This window comes from Hemiscyllium ocellatum, chromosome 30, assembly GCF_020745735.1.
Source record: "Hemiscyllium ocellatum isolate sHemOce1 chromosome 30, sHemOce1.pat.X.cur, whole genome shotgun sequence".
NCBI lineage: Eukaryota > Metazoa > Chordata > Chondrichthyes > Orectolobiformes > Hemiscylliidae > Hemiscyllium > Hemiscyllium ocellatum.
In genome coordinates, this window is record NC_083430.1 from 45,341,356 (window position 1) to 45,356,797 (window position 15,442).

General features: G+C 41.7%; 1 protein-coding gene across 2 annotated transcripts in view; it reads left to right on the plus strand.

Moving 5' to 3' along the window:
- The window catches only part of LOC132829885 (enoyl-[acyl-carrier-protein] reductase, mitochondrial-like), a 68,410-nt gene that overhangs the window by 1,234 nt on the left and 51,734 nt on the right, over positions 1-15,442 (plus strand). Inside the window, exon 2 of one of the 2 annotated variants that reach the window (XM_060847292.1) lies at positions 14,526-14,627. The exons of the other annotated variant lie outside the window; for it this stretch is intronic. Coding sequence (XP_060703275.1) covers positions 14,599-14,627 — 29 coding nt within the window. The 5' untranslated portion in view covers positions 14,526-14,598. The remainder of the gene's footprint in view (positions 1-14,525; positions 14,628-15,442) is intronic. 2 annotated transcript variants of the gene reach the window in all.

Genomic DNA, 15,442 nt, shown 5'->3' on the forward strand with positions numbered 1-15,442 from the left:
TCTGGACAGTGGAATCAAGTGAATCCCTTCAGGAATATGTGGTTGTAGAAGTACACTCGAGGAAAATCAGGAGGAGAGAAAGGGAACATATGAGATCTGTGGCAGATAAGGCAAACCTAAAGAGATTTTTACAAGTGTATTAAGGTGAAAAAGTAGCTAGGGCGAGAATTGAGTCCCTTAAAGGTCAACAAATTTATCCATATGTGGAGGCACAGAAGATGGGTGAGAGCCTCAATGTATATTTTCCATCAGTATTTATTGTGAAGAAAGACATGGAAAGTAGAGAACTCCCAAGGAAATAGTGATGTATTGAAAAGAGTCAACATTACGGAAGAGGAGGTCTTAAAATAGCTAACCCCTGGGACTTGATCAAGTGTATCCCAGGACATGAGAAGAAATTGTGGGGCCCATAGCAGCTATATATATATATATTATCAACAGCTGTAGGTGAAGTGCCAGAAGACTAGAGGGTTGCTCATGTGTCATTATTTGAGAGGATGCAGGAAAAAGCCAGTGAACTGCAAACTAGTGAGCCTAACATAAGTGCTTGTAAAATAATTGAGGGGATTCTGAGATACTGGCTCCACGTGCATTTGAAAGGGCAAGATCTAATTAGGGATAGCTAGCGTAGTTTCTTGTATGGGAAATCGTGTGTCGATAATTTGGTGAGGTTCATCAAGAGGTAACCAGGAAGATAGATGAGGGCAGTGTGGTAGATGCTGTCTGTGTGGACTTTAGCAAGACCTTTGACAAGGTTCTACATGATAAACTGATTAGTAAGGTGAGACCACATGGGATTGAGGGAGACCTAGGCAATTTATTTCAAAATTGGCTTGATGGTAGGAGGCAGAGAGGGTGTTGCTTTCCCTGTAGAGGGCAGTGTAAAGTGGAATATTACACTCTGCTTGTGACCTGCATAAGTTGGAGGCTGAAAGTGGCAACACCTGGTTGTGCCTGTCAGCTGTTGCTGATTAAGGCCTTGAGCCTGGGGCCTTAGGTGTTTCAATCCACCTGCCTGGAGAGACTTGGGCCTGAAGCGCTTTTGTTTGTTCCCCTGAGAAGTCTGGTGGCCTGCATTTCTACTTGGTTAGTTGAAGATTGAAGTAAGAACATCATCTGTGACTGGGAGGAGTTGCTGCCTCTGATTGAGGCCTGGGGCCTTGAATGCTGCAACCTGCTTGGCTGGAGGGACTAAGTATGGGACTCTTGCTGCTGCCTTTGAAGTCTCGTGGCCTGCACCCTTCCTCAGTGAGTTAAAGACTGAACTGATAACACTTGTATCTGAGAGGAGTTGCTACTGCTGAATTGAGTCCTCGATTGAGGCTCTCTACTGCTGTTGCTGCTACCCTGAAAAGCCTGGTGGCCTGCATTTCTACTCAGGTTGGTTCCTGAAGCCTGGACTTTTTCCTTCAGTCGGGGGATTCAGGTCTGGATGTTAATAGTTTGGGCCCAAGTGAGGTTGTGCTGTACAGCTCTGTTATCTGAGGATCCGTCCAGTAAGGAATCTTGCAGAGTTCTGTGTGAGGACCTTCCTCAGGTCAGCTCCGAGGGTGTCTCAATGGCCCCCTCTGAAGTCAGAAGTGCTGACTGGTGCCCTTAACCATCTTTCCAGAGGCAGGACTGGATGGGCTGACCATGGAATTCTTCAGAGTATTCTGGGATGCCCTGGGTCGGGGAGGTGACTATGTACAGACCCTGGATGAATGTATTGTGACCAGGGAGGCGCTGCTTTCTTTGCAGAGGATGGGGAGGTGGGAGGAAATGTATCGCAACCAGAGAGATCCCCTTTCTTGGTGCAAGGCTGTCAGGCTGCATAAGAAGGTGGATCTCCTATTGTTAAAGAATTACGTCCAGTCTCCCTCCTCTGCCGGGACTACAAAATCTTTGTCAGGGCACTTTCGACTTGTATTGGCACTGTGCTGGACCACATGATCCACCTTCCATGATGGAACATCCACAGCCAGCATCCACTTAGTCTAGGGTGTGATCCGTTATTCCCAGAGGACTAGCCTGTCGAACGCCTTTCTCTTCCTTAGTCAGGAAAAGGCATTCAGAGTGGATCGTGAGTATCTGCTCAGTACTCTGAGCTTTCAGGTTCAAGCTGCACTTTGTCGCCTGATCCGACTTCTGTATGCTATTGTGGAGTGCCTCGTGAAGGCTGATGGGTCCCTGATGGCAACCCAGTGCTTTGGAAGAGGAGTGCCTCAGTGTGCCCCTGTCCGACCAGTTTTATCTTCTCTGCATGAAGCCATTCCTGTGCCTCTTAGGTAAGCAGCTTTTGGTCTGGAGCTGGAGGTGGTCCTTTCAGCTCCTCATGTTCACAGACTCAGCTAACCTTCGTGAGTGCCAGCATGTCGATTTGGCAAGTGACACATGAATTACCAGTAGGTCGTCATTTTGGAGTAAGGAAAACTCGAAGCAAAAATACAAAAACGTTTTTATTTGCCTGGACTGCACGAGGATGAGAAGTTTTGCCAGATATGTCAAATGTGTCAAGTAATTGGAAAATCTTAGGCAATGCTAAAACCAGCACCCTTAATCGCCATTCCTGCATTTAAGGAATGTTCTACAAGAGTCTTAATTTATTGCTAAGGACCCCTACCTAAAACAAAAAATGGGAATCAGTATTTGTTGGCCATAATGGATGTGTCTACTAGATTTCCAAAGACCACTCGAATTCACAGTACCACAGCTAAAAGAATTGTTAAAGAGTTAGTCATTTTTTTTAAACTAGATACTGACTACCCACAGATCCAGTTGGATTAAGGATCAAATTTTAAGTCAACGTTATTCCAGGAAGAGAGAGCATAGGAATGAAACAATTCAAATCCATGGAATACTTTCTGGATCACAGTCAGCATTAGAATGATGGCATCAAACTTTAAAGACATCATTGACAGCTTATAGTCAACACTATTAGGACAGTTGGAATGAAGGAATTCCATTTGTACTTTTTGCCATTAAGGGTACACCTAAAGAATCAACTAAACTTCCTCAATTTGAATTAGTTTTTGGCCATGAGCTAAAAGGATGACTGAAATTGGTGAGCTGGGGTTCAGAGACTACATATTTATTTATAGTATGTCAAATCATAGGAAAAAATTAAACAGAATGGGTGAATTGGCTAGACAACATTTGAAAGTAACGCAGCAAGTGATGAAACAGGAACAATACTAAAAATCAAAAATTCGTAACTTTGCTAGTGGAATTGGGTTTGTTGAGTTGTAACTAAGCCAATTATTTTATTTTTATTTTGTCTGTACTTATAGTTTATGAATAAATTCTATTTTGTTTCAAAGCCTGATACTTTGACCAATTGAATTGCATCTGGAACACAACGTCTTACACTTACCTTGACTTTAGAGGTTTACAAAATTATGAGGGGCATGGATAGGGTAAATAGGCAAAGTCTTTTCCCTGGGGTCGGTGAGTCCAGAACTAGAGGGTATAGGTTTAGGGTGAGAGGGGGAAGAAATAAGAGACCTAAGGGACAACTGTTTCACGCAGAGGGTGGTACGTGTATGGAATGAGCTGCCAGAGCATGTGGAGGAGGCTGGTACAATTGCAACATTTCAAGAGGCATTTGGATGGATATATGAATAGGAAGAGTTTGGAGGGATATGGGCCGGGTGCTGGCAGGTGAGACTAGATTGGGTTGGGATATCTGGTCGACATGGACAGGTTGGACCGAAGGGTCTGTTTCCATGCTGTACATCTCTGACTCTATACAAAAATGTTTGCGTCTAGACTGTCTAAATATATTTTGAGGGTTTGGTCTGGTCCATAACAAATTGGGAATTGTTGGGATTAAAATCTCTAATTCCAGGTTGGATTTCAGATTACTGGACTTGAAGGCGGTGAGTGTTCTCTTTTTGATTGTTGATTTCAGTTGGTTTCAACAAGGTGTGCCTTGCCTAACAATTTAGTCACTAATAGTTTCCTGGGATGGAATAAGTCACTTTGGGAGTTTTACAGCAAGTAAAGAATATGAGGTGGTGTATTTTGGTAAGACAAACCAGGGCAGGACTTTCTCAGAGAAACCTAGAGGTACATGCACGCATTTACTTGAAAGTTGCATCACAGGTAGACCGGTCAGTGAAGAGGAATTTGGCAATGCTTGTGTTTGTCAATCGGAGTATTGAGTACAGGAGTTGGGATATCATGTTACAGTGGTAAGGCCGCAGTTGGAGTACTGTGTATTGTTCCGTTCATCCTGCTGTAGGAATGATGTTAGTAAACTGGAAAAGATATAAAAGAACACTTGGAGGGATGTTAGTGAGACTGGAAAGTTTAATGAATAAGGAGAAGCTGGATAGGCTGGGACATTTCCTTTCCCCTGGAGCATATGAGGCTGAGGGGTAACCTTGGTTAGAGACAAAAAAAATCGCAGGTGCGGGAATCCAAAGTATACAAACAGGAGGCTGGATGAACACAGCAAGCCAGGCAGCATCAGGAGGTAGTGAAGTCAACATTTTGTTTTTAACCCTTGTTCAGAACTGGAAAAGAAATTCTGAAGATCGGTTAATACCCAAAATGTTGACCTATCCACTTTCTGATGCTGCTGACTTGCTGTGTTCTTCCTGCCCCCATTTGTCTACTGAGAGGTGACCTTAATAGAGGTTTATAAAATCATGAGTGGCACACACAGGTTGAACAGCCAAGGGTTCTTTCCCTCTGGATAGAGGTGTCCAAAACAGGAGGATGTAGGTTTAAGGTTAGAGGGGAAAGATTGCAAAGGAATCTGAGAGGCAACATTTTCACACTGGGTGGTGTGTACATGGAACAAGTTGCCAGAGGAAGTGGTAGAGACAGGTACAGCTATAACATTTAAAAGATATTTGGACAACTACATAGATAGGGATTAGGATTCGAGATGGAGGATGGGGAAAAATTGTGGCTGGAAGAGCTGCTCCTATTTTAAGCATTGGAGGTGATTTCCTCAAATTCCAGGAGCAGCAATTACTATTTTATGTGCTATTTGATTGTTTTGGAACTTTGGAGGAAAGAAGATCAAATCAACGGCACTTTTAAAAAGATGGACGACAGACAAAGGCAGTGACCACATTGTCAGAGAAAGAAACCTATACAGCTGTCTGACGTAGCAGTGAATCTGGATAGTTGCTGCCTTGCTGGTTGAGTTCAAATACCAGTTCAAAGATGTGCAAGTCAGGTGAATTGGCCGTACAAAATTGCCCATAGTGTTAGGTGCATTCCTGATTAAGGGCTTTTTGCCCAAAACTTCAATTTTCCTGCTCCTCAGATGATGCCTGACATGCTGTGCTTTTCCAGCACCACTCTGATCTAAACAGTTTTAGGTGCATTAGTCAGAGAGAAATGGGTCTGGGTGGGTTACTGTTCAGAGGGTCAGTGTGGACTGGTTGGGCTGAAGGGCCTATTTCCACACTGTAGGGAATCTAATCTAACCTTAATAAAAGCCCTCTGGACATCGGAGAGTGTCTAGGGAATGTTAACGACAACAAAATTCGCAGCTGACCTTGGATGAACCTGTGTGGGAGATGTCACAGCACATGATTCAGATAAGTGCATAGTTTTTGAGTGTAACCTTGCTGTAAATCTACAATAGTGAGTAGAGTGGGTTCTTTCTTGATGAGATCGGTCTCTTGATTAAATTTTAAAAATTTAAACCGTAAGTACTAAACTAGAACAATAAGATGGTGCTATTTTCTGGGCCTGTAGATTGTGAAGGAGCAAAGATGGCCTTAGATGATGTGCTCTTCTTGTGGGATATGGGAATTCAGTGAGAGTTTCCATATTACTGATGATTGTGTGCAGGAAGTGTCTTTGGTTGTGAATCCCATCAGATCTTATGGATTGATTGGAGTGGCAGCTTAGAGGCAATGAGGAATTTACACTAGTTGGAGGTGTGATGGATCGCAGTTAAAGGAAGGGAAAAAAGCTGCAGATACAGTCAGGTAGTGGATTAACTCCAGGAAAGGTAAGAGAGGGAGACAGGAGTCTCCTGTGACTATCCCAATCTCAATCAAGTATGCTGTTCTGGAAAATTAAGGAGTGATGTACTCTCAGGAGAATGTAGCACAAGCAGCCAAGTTTCTGGTACCCAGGATGGCTCTAATGTAATGAGAGGTACGTTGAGTTCCAAGTGATCCATTGTGATAGGGGACTGTGTAATCAGAGGCACATTCAGACGTTTCTGTTGCCGGCAGCCAAAAAATCTCGCTGGTGCCAGGATCAAGATGTCTCAAAAGGTGCACAATGTTCTCAGATGAGAGAGGGATCAGCAAGAGGTCACTGTATACGTAGGAGAAGAAAAGGATGAGATTCTGAAGGGAGAATATAGAAAGCTAGACAGGAATTTAGAAAGGAGGTCCTCAAGGGTACTAATATCCGGTGCTATGAACTAGTGAGGATTAGGACTAAGAGGATAGAGCAGATGAATGTGTGGCTGAGGAGCTGGTGTAGAGGAGAAGGCTTCACATTTTTGGGGAATTAGAATCTCTTGTGAGATGGAAGTGACATGTACAAGAAGAACGGATAGCATCTGAATTGGAAGGGAGATTTGCTAGAGCTGCTCGGGAGGATTTAAATGAGTAAGGTGGGGGTATGGGACCCAGGGAAATAGTGAGGACAGAGATCAATCTGACACTGGTACAGTTTGGAAAAGGAGTGAGTCAAACAGTCAGAGCAGGCAGGAACAAAGCAGAGAACAAGGTAGGACTGATAAATTAAACTGCATTTATTTCAAAGCAAGGGAAGGCAGATGAACCCAGGGCACGGTTATGACCATGGGACTGGGATATCAGAGCAATTACAGAAACATGGCTCAGGGATGGACAGGCCTGCAGCTTAATGTTCCTGGGCGGCACGCTGGCTCAGTGGTTAGCACTGCTGCCTCACAGCACCAGGATCCTGGGTTCGATTCTCGCCTGTCTGGATGGAGTTTGCACATTCTCCCTGTGTCTGCATGGGTTTCCTCCAGGTGCTCCGGTTTCCTCCCACAATCCAAAGATGTGCAGGTCAAATGAATTGGCCATATTAAATTGCCCACAGTATTAAGTGTGTTAGTCAGGGGTAAATATAGGGTAGGGGAATGGGTTTGGGTGGGCTTCTCTTCAGAGGGGCGGTGTGGACTTGTTGGGCTGAAGGGCCTGTATCCACACTGTAGAGAATCTAATGTAATCACATGCTACAGGAAGGATATAAATGAAGGGCAAGAGAAGAGGGAGAGTAGTGTTTTTGAAAGTGATAGTATTGCTGCTGTACTTAGGGAGGTTATGCCTGGGAATACATCCAGGGAAGTTATTTGGGTGGAATTGAGAAATAAGAAAGGGATGGTCACCTTATTTGGAATGTGTTATATACCCCTCAGTAGTCAGCGGGAAATTGAGAGAAAAATTTGCAAGGAATTCAGTTATCTGTAGGAATAGTAGGGCGGTTATGGTAGAAAATTTTAACTTTCCAAATATCGACTGGAGTTGCCACAGTATTAAGGGTTGAGACGGAAAGGAATTTAAGTGCATACAAGAAAATTTTCTGGTTCAGTATTTTTGATAAGTGATAGCATTACGGCTGTGCTGAGGGAGGATATTCCTGGAAATACATCCAGGGAAGTTATTTGGGTGGAACTGAGAAATAAGAAAGGGATGATCACCTTATTGGGATTGTATTATGGACCCTCCCAATAGTCAGAGGGAAATTGATAAACAAATTTGTAAGGAGATCTCGGCTATCTGTAAGAATAATAGGGTGGTTATGGTCGGGATTTTAACTTTCCAAACATAGTCTGGAACTGCCATAGTGTTAAGGGTTTAGATGGAGAGGAATTTCTTAAGTGCATACAAGACAATTTTCTGATTCAGTCTGTGGATGTACCTACTAGAGAAGGTGCAAAACTTGACTTACTCTTGGGAAATAAGGCAGGGCAGGTGACTGAGGTGTCAGTGGGGGAGCACTTTGGGGTCAGCGACCATTATTTTAAATCTAATAGAATTATGATGGAAAAGGATAGGCCAGATCCAAAAGTTGAAGTTCTAAATTGGAGAAAGGCCAATTTTGACGGTATTAGGCAAGAACTTTCGAAAGCTGACTGAAGGCAGATGTTCACAGGGAAAGGGACGGCTGGAAAATGGAAGCCTTCAGGAATGAGATAACGAGAATCCAGATAAAGTATATTCCTGTTAGGGTGAAAGGAAAGGCTCGTAGGTATAGGAAATGCTGGGTGACTAAAGAAATTGAGGGTTTGGTTAAGAAAAAGAAGAATGCATATGTAAGATTAATCTATCTATGCATGATAGATTGAGTGAATCCTTAGAATATAAAGAAAGTAGGAGTATACTTGAGAGGAAAATCGGGAGGGCAAAAAGGAAACATGAGATAGCTTTGGCAAATAGAATTAAGGAGAATCCAAAGAGTTTTTGCAAATACATTAAGAACAAAAGGGTAACTAGGGAGAAATAGGGCCCCTCAAAGATCAGCAAGGTGGCCTTTGTGTGGAGCTGCAGAAAATGGGGAGATACTAAATGAATATTTTGCATCAGTATTTACTGTGGAAAAGGATAGGGAAATAGATGGTGACATCTTGCAAAATGTCCCTATTACAGAGGAGGAAGTGCGAGATGTTTCAAAGCCTTAAAGTGGATAAATCCCCAGCACCTGATCAGGTGTACAATAGAATCCTGTGGGAAGCTAGAGAAGTGATTGCTGGACCTCTTGCTGAGATATTTGTATCATTGATAGTCATAGGTGAGGTACCAGAAGACTGGAAGTTGGCAAACGCAGTACCACGGTTTATGAAGGGTAGTAAGGACAAGCCAGGGAACTATAGACCAGTGAGTCTGATGTCGGTGGTGGGCAAGTTGGAGGGAATCCTGAGGGATAGGATGTACATGTATTTGGAAAGGCAAGGACTGATTAGGGATAGTCAACATGGCTTTGTGCATGGGAAATCATATCTCTCAAATTTGATTGAGTTTTTTGAGGAAGTAACAAAGAGGATTGATGAGGCCAAAGCGATAGATGTGATCTATATGGACTTCAAGGTGGTAAAAACAATGACTGCAGATGCTGGAAACCAGATTCTGGATTAGTGGTGCTGGAAGAGAACAGCAGTTCAGGCAGCATCCAACGAGCAGCGAAATCGACATTTCGGGCAAAAGCCCTTCAGGGATAAAGGCAGTGAGCTGGAAGCGTGGAGAGATAAGCTAGGAGAGGGTGGGGTGGGGAGAGAGTATTATAGAGTACATTGGGTGAGTGGGGGAGGAGATGAAGGTGATAGGTCAGGGAGGAGAGGGTGGAGTGGATAGGTGGAAAAGGAGCTAGGCAGGTCGGACAAGTCTGGACAAGTCATGGGGACAGTGCTGAACTGGAAGTTTGAAACTAGGATGAGGTGGGGGAAGGGGAAATGAGGAAGCTGTTAAAGTCCACATTGATGCCCTGGGGTTGAAGTGTTCCGAGGCGGAAGATGAGGCATTCTTCCTCCAGGCGTCTGGTGGTGAGGGAGCGGCGGTGAAGGAGGCCCAGGACCTCCATGTCCTCGGCAGAGTGGGAGGGGGAGTTGAAATGTTGGGCCACGGGGCAGTGTGGTTGATTGGTGCAGGTATCTCGGAGATGTTCCCTAAAGTGCTCTGCTAGGAGGCGCCCAGTCTCCCCAATGTAGAGGAGACCACATCGGGAGAAACGGATACAATAAATGATATTAGTGGATGTGCAGGTAAAACTTTGATGGATGTGGAAGGCTCCTTTAGGGCCTTGGATAGAGGTGAGGGAGGAGGTGTGGGCACAGGTTTTACAGTTCCTGTGGTGGCAGGGGAAAGTGCCAGGATGGGAGGGTGGGTCGTAGGGGGGCGTGGACCTGACCAGGTAGTCACGGAGGGAACGGTCTTTGCGGAAGGCGGAAAGGGGTGGGGATATGTAAAACTTCATTATGTGCTGAAATCCTGTTTTTGTTTGGTTTAAATTCACAATTTATTGTTCAGAGTTATAAACTAAATTTCAAAGTGATTTAAAGTATTCCTCAATTGGTTGGTAATGTTTTTAAATTGCTAAGTTGAGTCATACAAATGTGATAACTGAAAAATGTATACTTAATATTCCAATTCACAGCAACATGTTTAATATTCTCTGTTCTACCACTAGAACAGCCAAGCAACGCGCACACTAATTTTAAATGTCAGTGGCATTTTGATCATTTCTTTTAACACCTTTTAAAAATATTGAAATTAAAATTCCCCAATTGTCTGACGAACTGTTCATGATCATTCAAAGCTGCAACCATGTTTCCTATTTTTTAATGTATATCAGTTTTCTAGTTCAAATCAATATAAACTTGACTGAGTTGCAAAAAGGCCTGAATGTGTAACATTAGAAATCTATGCATTAGAAAACAGCTATGTATATTTTGCCTTCATTTGTGTGATGTTTGGTTGAACCCTGTTTTACAATTCCTGTCCTGGTCACTTTCCAAATTTATTGAGTTCTTTTTTCAATGCTTTAATAAAGTGGATTCTCTCTCTGAAAGTATGAAACATATGCTGAAACATTTTCTGATTTTTCAGCTTGAGGATAACATTGATTTCTGTGATTGTGCTTTGTATAAATTGCCATTTGGTTGGATGATAACTGCACCATAAAAGTTTGATTTGCAATGTTAGCGGTTGTAGTGCACTCATTCTGAAGCCAGGGCTACGTAAAATAATTTTGAGATTATCCCACTTGATTCATCAAAGTGCACTGCAGTAATAATTCTTGCTTAATGTGTTTAGAATTATATTGCAATAATAAAAGATGACATATAATGATGAATTATGTAGTAAGACATCCCAGAAAGGCAGCCTTTGTGTTCCATCCTACAAAATATACACAGTGGTATGAATTTTTGAAAAACTCCATTCCATCCAACCAAAAAACTTTATCACATAGTCGTAAAACTTTACTTCCAGGCATAATGAAATACTAATCATCCAGATAGTGAGTGATGATTTCTAACAGGTGGATTGTTGATGTAAATAACTACGCAAACTTGAGATGTCAAATATTGCATGTCTGATGTTTCAGATACCTGTATTCACCTATTCAGTTTAAAATTCCTCTCAAATAGTTTAAAGCTCTGTTTCAACTGCTATCAGGCTGCTATGAATTTTATTTTTCTTTTAAATGTTTAAATTATTTCATCTCTACATCTGGGCCTCAAATAATTTCAAATAATTCTTCAAAACAATTTGATTTTGCTGATTGAGTGATTAGTGAGTCTTTAATTAAAGCTCAAATAGTAAGTTTGCTGCAATTTCATTTCAGTCTCTAAATGTGGCAGCACCAAATCATTCAGCATTGCACCATAAAACAACTAAGAATCTAATAATACTACCAATTCTTGAGAGCCACTAATTTATCTTTTGAATGAATAAAATGCTAAACCCATGCAAAAAGAGTAGTTTTTTTTTAAAAGTGAGTTGAAATCATTTTGGAATGGCAATTCAAAATATTCTACTTTTATTGCTAACACATTTTTTTAAGAACTGTGTGAATGCACAGACGTTTTAAAGAAAATTACATTCTGAGAAATAGGTTTCTTTTGCTTTCAGAAATTATGGTTCTGAAGTCATGTTCAGTCCATCAGTGATTAAAGCTGACAGCATTCCCTGTGGTGTTGATGTTTTTTTCCCCTGCAGTTCTGAAGAAAGGTCACCAGATTCAAAGTGTTAACTGATTTCTCTTCACTGATGCTATCCGACCTGAAGGTTTTCCAGCAATTTCTGTTTAATTTCCGGCACCCGTAGTTCTTTTAATTTCTCATTAAACAGGATCAGTTTTTTGTGATGAGTATCCAGAGTACTTTTTAATATCATCTTTCTTCAATCCTGATCGATGCAGATTTTTTAGTTGTTTCAAATTCTGATTATATCACAAAATAATTATTCTGTAGCACAGGTGTAAGATAAATAATATGTAGAAGTTTGATATTCCTTTGAGTTAATCATTTGTAGCCGAATGTTATTGTTTATAAAATTTTGGTTTAATAATTAAAGCTAGAGGAGGAAAAGTTGTGATTTGGTGAAATAAAACTTAGAAACTAACCACTGCTGTATTTTTTATGGTGCGGTACAATAGACTTTTTTATGAAATCATAATCTGGGTTTCTAAAAGAAAGACAGGAGAACGCTCCCCCATCCACATCATCAGAACTGAGGTTGAGAGGGTGGAGAGCATCAAGTTCCTCAGAATGGCAATAACCGACAACCTGTCCTGGACTTCCCACATAGATGCGACTGCCAAGGCACAACAATGCCTCTTCCTCTCACAGCTCAGGAAATTTGGTGTCCGTAAGGACCCTCACCAACTTCTACTGATGCATCATTGAAAGCATACTGTCTGGGTGCATAACTTTCTGGTATGGCAACTGCTCTGCCTAGGACTGTAAGAAACTACTGAAGGTGGTGTGCACAGTCTAACCGATCACAGAAGCCAACCTTCCATCCATGGACTCCATTTACATGGCCTGCTGCTGTGGAAAGCCTGCCAACATCATTAAAGACCCGTCTCACCCTGGTAATGATCACCTACAACCTCTTCCAACCACAAGGGATGAACTCCGATTTCTCCAGTTTCCTCATTTCCCCTCCCCCCACCTGGTCTCAGTCAAATCCCTCGAACTCAGCACCGCCTTCTTGACCTGCAATCTTCTTCCTGATCTCTCTGCCCCAACCCCCACTCCAGCCTAACACCCTCACCTTAACCTCCTTCCACCTATCGCATTTCCAATACCCCTCGCCCAAGTACCTCCTCCCTACCTTTTATCTTAGCCTGCTGGACAAACTTTCCTCATTCCTGAAGAAGGGCTCATGCCCGAAACATCGATTCTCCTGCTCCTTGGATGCTGCCTGACCTGCGCTTTTCCAGCAACACATTTTCAGCTCTGATCCCCAGCATCTGCAATCCTCACTTTCTCCTACAACCTCTTCCATCAAGCAGAAGATACAGAAGCCTGAACACATGTACCAGCAGCTTCCTCCTGCCTGTTATTAGATGGATGAATGGAACCTTTATCCTGAAATAATGCTGATCTTGCTATTTTGAGCTCACCTGGCCCACACCCTGTACAATGTAACTGGTATGCCTCTGTCTTAAGTCTGTTTGATCTGTACATCCTTTCTTGCGATGATCTGCCTGTACTGCTCGTAAACAAAGTTTTTCACTGTCCTTCGATATAAGTGACAATAACTCTATTATAGAAATCATTGTAGATATTTTTAATCAACCTGCTCAGATATGTCATGACACACCTCTGGGGCAGACCTTCTGGTCTAGAGGTAAGAACATTACTTCGGCACAACAAGATTCCTCTCTGATGATTTTATACCTGAGATTTAGATAAGGTCTTCTGATTGTGTTTCTGATTTTGTATCTTGCATGCTATAGAACCTTATGAGCATAGAATCATCACAACACAAAAGGGAACTGTTTGCTCTATCCTATCAGTATCTGCAAATAAACCGCAAGTCCCTTATTCCCATTCCTCTCCTTCCCACGTAGCCCTGCAATTTTTTTGCTCTTCGGATAATTGTCTAATTCCCCTTTGAAAACCAAGATTGAAACTTGGTCTCCGAGAGACATTCCACATCTTAAACTTTGTAAACATGATGGTTTCTCCTCATGTCCTCTTTATACTTGCGTCAATCACCTTAAATCGGCATTGTCCGATTCTTGACCCATCTGCCATGGAGATGTGCTGTCCAAATCGTCATGTTTCTGAATGTCTGTCAAATCTCAACTTAATCTCTTCCTCTCAAAGAGCAACCCCAGCTTCTCCAATCTAACCAAGTAATACACTTTCTCAGTCCCTGGAATGGTTTTCATAAAACTTCTCTATGCTGTGTCCAATACCTTCATATCCTTCTCTGTAGTGCCAAGTAATGAACACAATATTCCTTTTCAGCCCAAACCAGTTTTTTTTTGTTCAAGCTTATCATAATCTCTTTGCCTTTGTGCTGTATGGCCCTATTTATAAAGTTCAGGATCTTGTATTCTATATGATCTGCTTTAACAACCTGCCCTGCCACCTTCATAGATTTATACTGTCATATCCGCAGGTTTCTCTGCTCCTGAATGCCTTATTGAATTGTACACTTTGCTCCCTATCCTTGTTCTGTTATCCGAATAAATGACTTCATGCATGTCTGTATTAAATTTTATCTGCCACTTATCTCTTTGTTCCATCAGCCTACATCCTTTTAAAGTTCAAGCTGTACACAGTTCACAATGCTTCCATATTTTGTTATCCATAAATTTTGAAGTTGTATGCTGTACAATTAATGTCAGAAAAAGCAGGAAACCTAACAGAAATGCCCTGAACAACTCAGCTGTGTACCTTTTTCTAGTTATGCTGCCTACTGGATTTAGTAACCAGTATCATTAGTAACTGTAGAGTTGTTAATGTTCATTTCCAGTAGCTGTAGAGTGAAGCTTCTTTGCCCAAGCTGTTCCATAGAATGTCTTCACTGCAGTATATTTACCATATACAATTTTAAAAATTATATTTGTTTCGATTTCAGGTGCTGTACCTGAGATATTAAAGAGTTAATTTGCTCTGCTGACTCGCAAGAAATTGAATGCCCCGGGGTTAGGATGGGATGTCTCTGTTCTGCAGGTAGAATGTAAGGAATTTACATTGTCACCCCTTGCCATTCAGAGGCATTTGCACCATCAGCTATTTAGAAATCAATTAAAACATTTGCAATTGAAATTCCTACAGCACCATACAGTTACAAAAAAAAATACAGTTCATGCCAGATCTGGCCATTAAGGGATGATTTACATTACATTATTTCTGGAGATGGTCAGGCCACTACACTGTCGGGAGTGGCTAGGGATTGTCTTATGGGCATTACTGACTGAGATGTAAAGGTTTTGTATTAAGGAAAAACTGTTCCTTTGTTCAGAGAGACCCCTCGACACGCTTTGCAAGCATGGCAAAGAATGTTAAGAGTTTCTCCAAGGTTTGTACTATATTTGCTTAATAAAATTTGGTGGTTGTTCACAGAAGTTGGCATATTGCTGTTGCATCAAGTGTGTAAGAATCTCAAGAAAAATAACTTATCATTACCAAACAAACTGTAAGACTTGAAGTGAAAGCAAAAATTGAAATCTCATGATTTCATGAAATAAGAATACATCATTAATTTGAAGGAATATGCAATAATTGTCGTACTTTTTTGCAACCCAATTGTGTGAAAGTCGATAGTGGGAATAATTCCTGTTATAGACATGGTTTTGTTTTTGAGCTCTTAATTCAGTTATAGTGAACTTAGTGCAGAGTAAGGCTCTCTGGGCTCTGCTTTAAGAATATATGTGAATGGCAACTTCCGAATTTTGATCGAATGATTAGGAACTTGATGTCAACTAGTGCAGACTTGATGTGCTGAAGGGCATTTTTCATAAATTCATAGCATCATTCAATCCCTACAGCATG